Here is a 1,462-nt window from a genome sequence, read left to right on the forward strand (position 1 = left end):
AAGAGCACTATAATATCTTTGATAGAAAGATTCTATGATCCAGTTGCTGGTCAGGTTTTACTGGATGGACGTGATTTGAAATCTTATGATTTGAGATGGTTGAGGAGCCACTTGGGTCTCGTTCAGCAGGAGCCTATCATCTTTGCAACTACAGTAAGAGAAAATATCATTTATGCTAGGCATAATGCAAGTGAAGCGGAGATGAAAGAGGCAGCAAGAATAGCAAATGCTCATCATTTTATCAGCAGTTTGCCTCATGGTTATGACACTCATGTCGGAATGAGGGGGGTAGATCTGACTCCAGGACAGAAGCAAAGAATTGCAATTGCCAGAGTTGTTTTGAAAAATGCACCCATTTTATTATTGGATGAAGCCAGCTCGTCCATCGAATCTGAGTCAAGCCGGGTGGTGCAGGAAGCCCTCGACACTCTAGTCATGGGGAACAAAACAACGTTTCTAATTGCACATCGAGCAGCTATGATGAGGCATGTAGACAATATTGTTGTACTTAATGGTGGGCGAATTGTGGAGGAAGGTACTCACAATACATTGATGGGCAAAAGTGGTTTGTATGCCCGATTGATGCAACCTCACTTCGGGAAGCGTTTACACCAGCATAGACTTGTTTAGACGGTGTCCCGTGAATCTCGAGTGGTTGCGACGTGGCTCTCTTCTGACCCTTAAGAACGTGTCTGTCACTGTTGGGATGAAATTCCAAATTTGTGGTACTGACTGAATGATATTAACAAACATGGACACGGGTAGATTTCTGTACTATGCTGTGCTGGTGGCAGCGGTGCTTGTTGACATGATAACTATGGGTTGCTGCATTTTGTAGTCAATGATTGAAGAGTAGGGTTTGTAGAGTTTGATTAGCCTTTATCAGGATAGGCATTTGGGAGGATTGGATGCATATTCTTTTGGAGGCAGGCAGAATTGGTTTAGAACTTTGCCCTGTTTCTCCATTATATATTGATTTGCTAGTCGTAGAGTTGGATGAACCAGCAGTAGTGTTCAATTAGATGGAGGTTGAATCTATATTTCTTTTCTTTCATTTTTGGGTGGCTTGTTTGCGTGTGGTCAGTCGGCTTGTTTTTTTCTTACCTACCTTCTGGCAGTTCCCTTTAGCCACTGCCTTACCAATTTTCTTGATGTACAGTTTCTTTTCTTGCGAGAAAATTGTAAAAAAAATCTGAGAATGAAGGCGGTTGATGTAAATTTTTGTATATAATGAGGTCAAAAGATGTTCGCTATTCTTTGCCTTGTTTGATGCTGTCACTGTGGATTGACTTTTAATCATTGTTTATATATGGTTGTGCTTTTATTTAATCGTATCGGTGGTATTATGTAGCTTCTGCTGATCATGATGTGTTTTTTTCCCAGGAAAATGTTGCATTGTCCTTTTGGCTGTTCACCCATTAAATTTGACACTCGGGTATATATATTAAAAAAAAAAAAAAAA

At 40.4% G+C, this 1,462-nt stretch overlaps 1 protein-coding gene across 1 annotated transcript in view; it reads left to right on the top strand.

Annotated features, from left to right (window-relative positions):
- Positions 1–1,278, top strand: part of LOC111403605 (ABC transporter B family member 20-like) — a 1,991-nt gene extending 713 nt beyond the window's left edge. The window contains exon 2 of the mRNA XM_023032177.1: positions 4–1,278. Coding sequence (XP_022887945.1) covers positions 4–630 — 627 coding nt within the window. The 3' untranslated portion in view covers positions 631–1,278. The remainder of the gene's footprint in view (positions 1–3) is intronic.
- The last annotated feature ends 184 nt before the right edge of the window (positions 1,279–1,462 follow it).

Source organism: Olea europaea, chromosome 1, assembly GCF_002742605.1.
Source record: "Olea europaea var. sylvestris chromosome 1, O_europaea_v1, whole genome shotgun sequence".
Lineage (NCBI taxonomy): Eukaryota > Viridiplantae > Streptophyta > Magnoliopsida > Lamiales > Oleaceae > Olea > Olea europaea.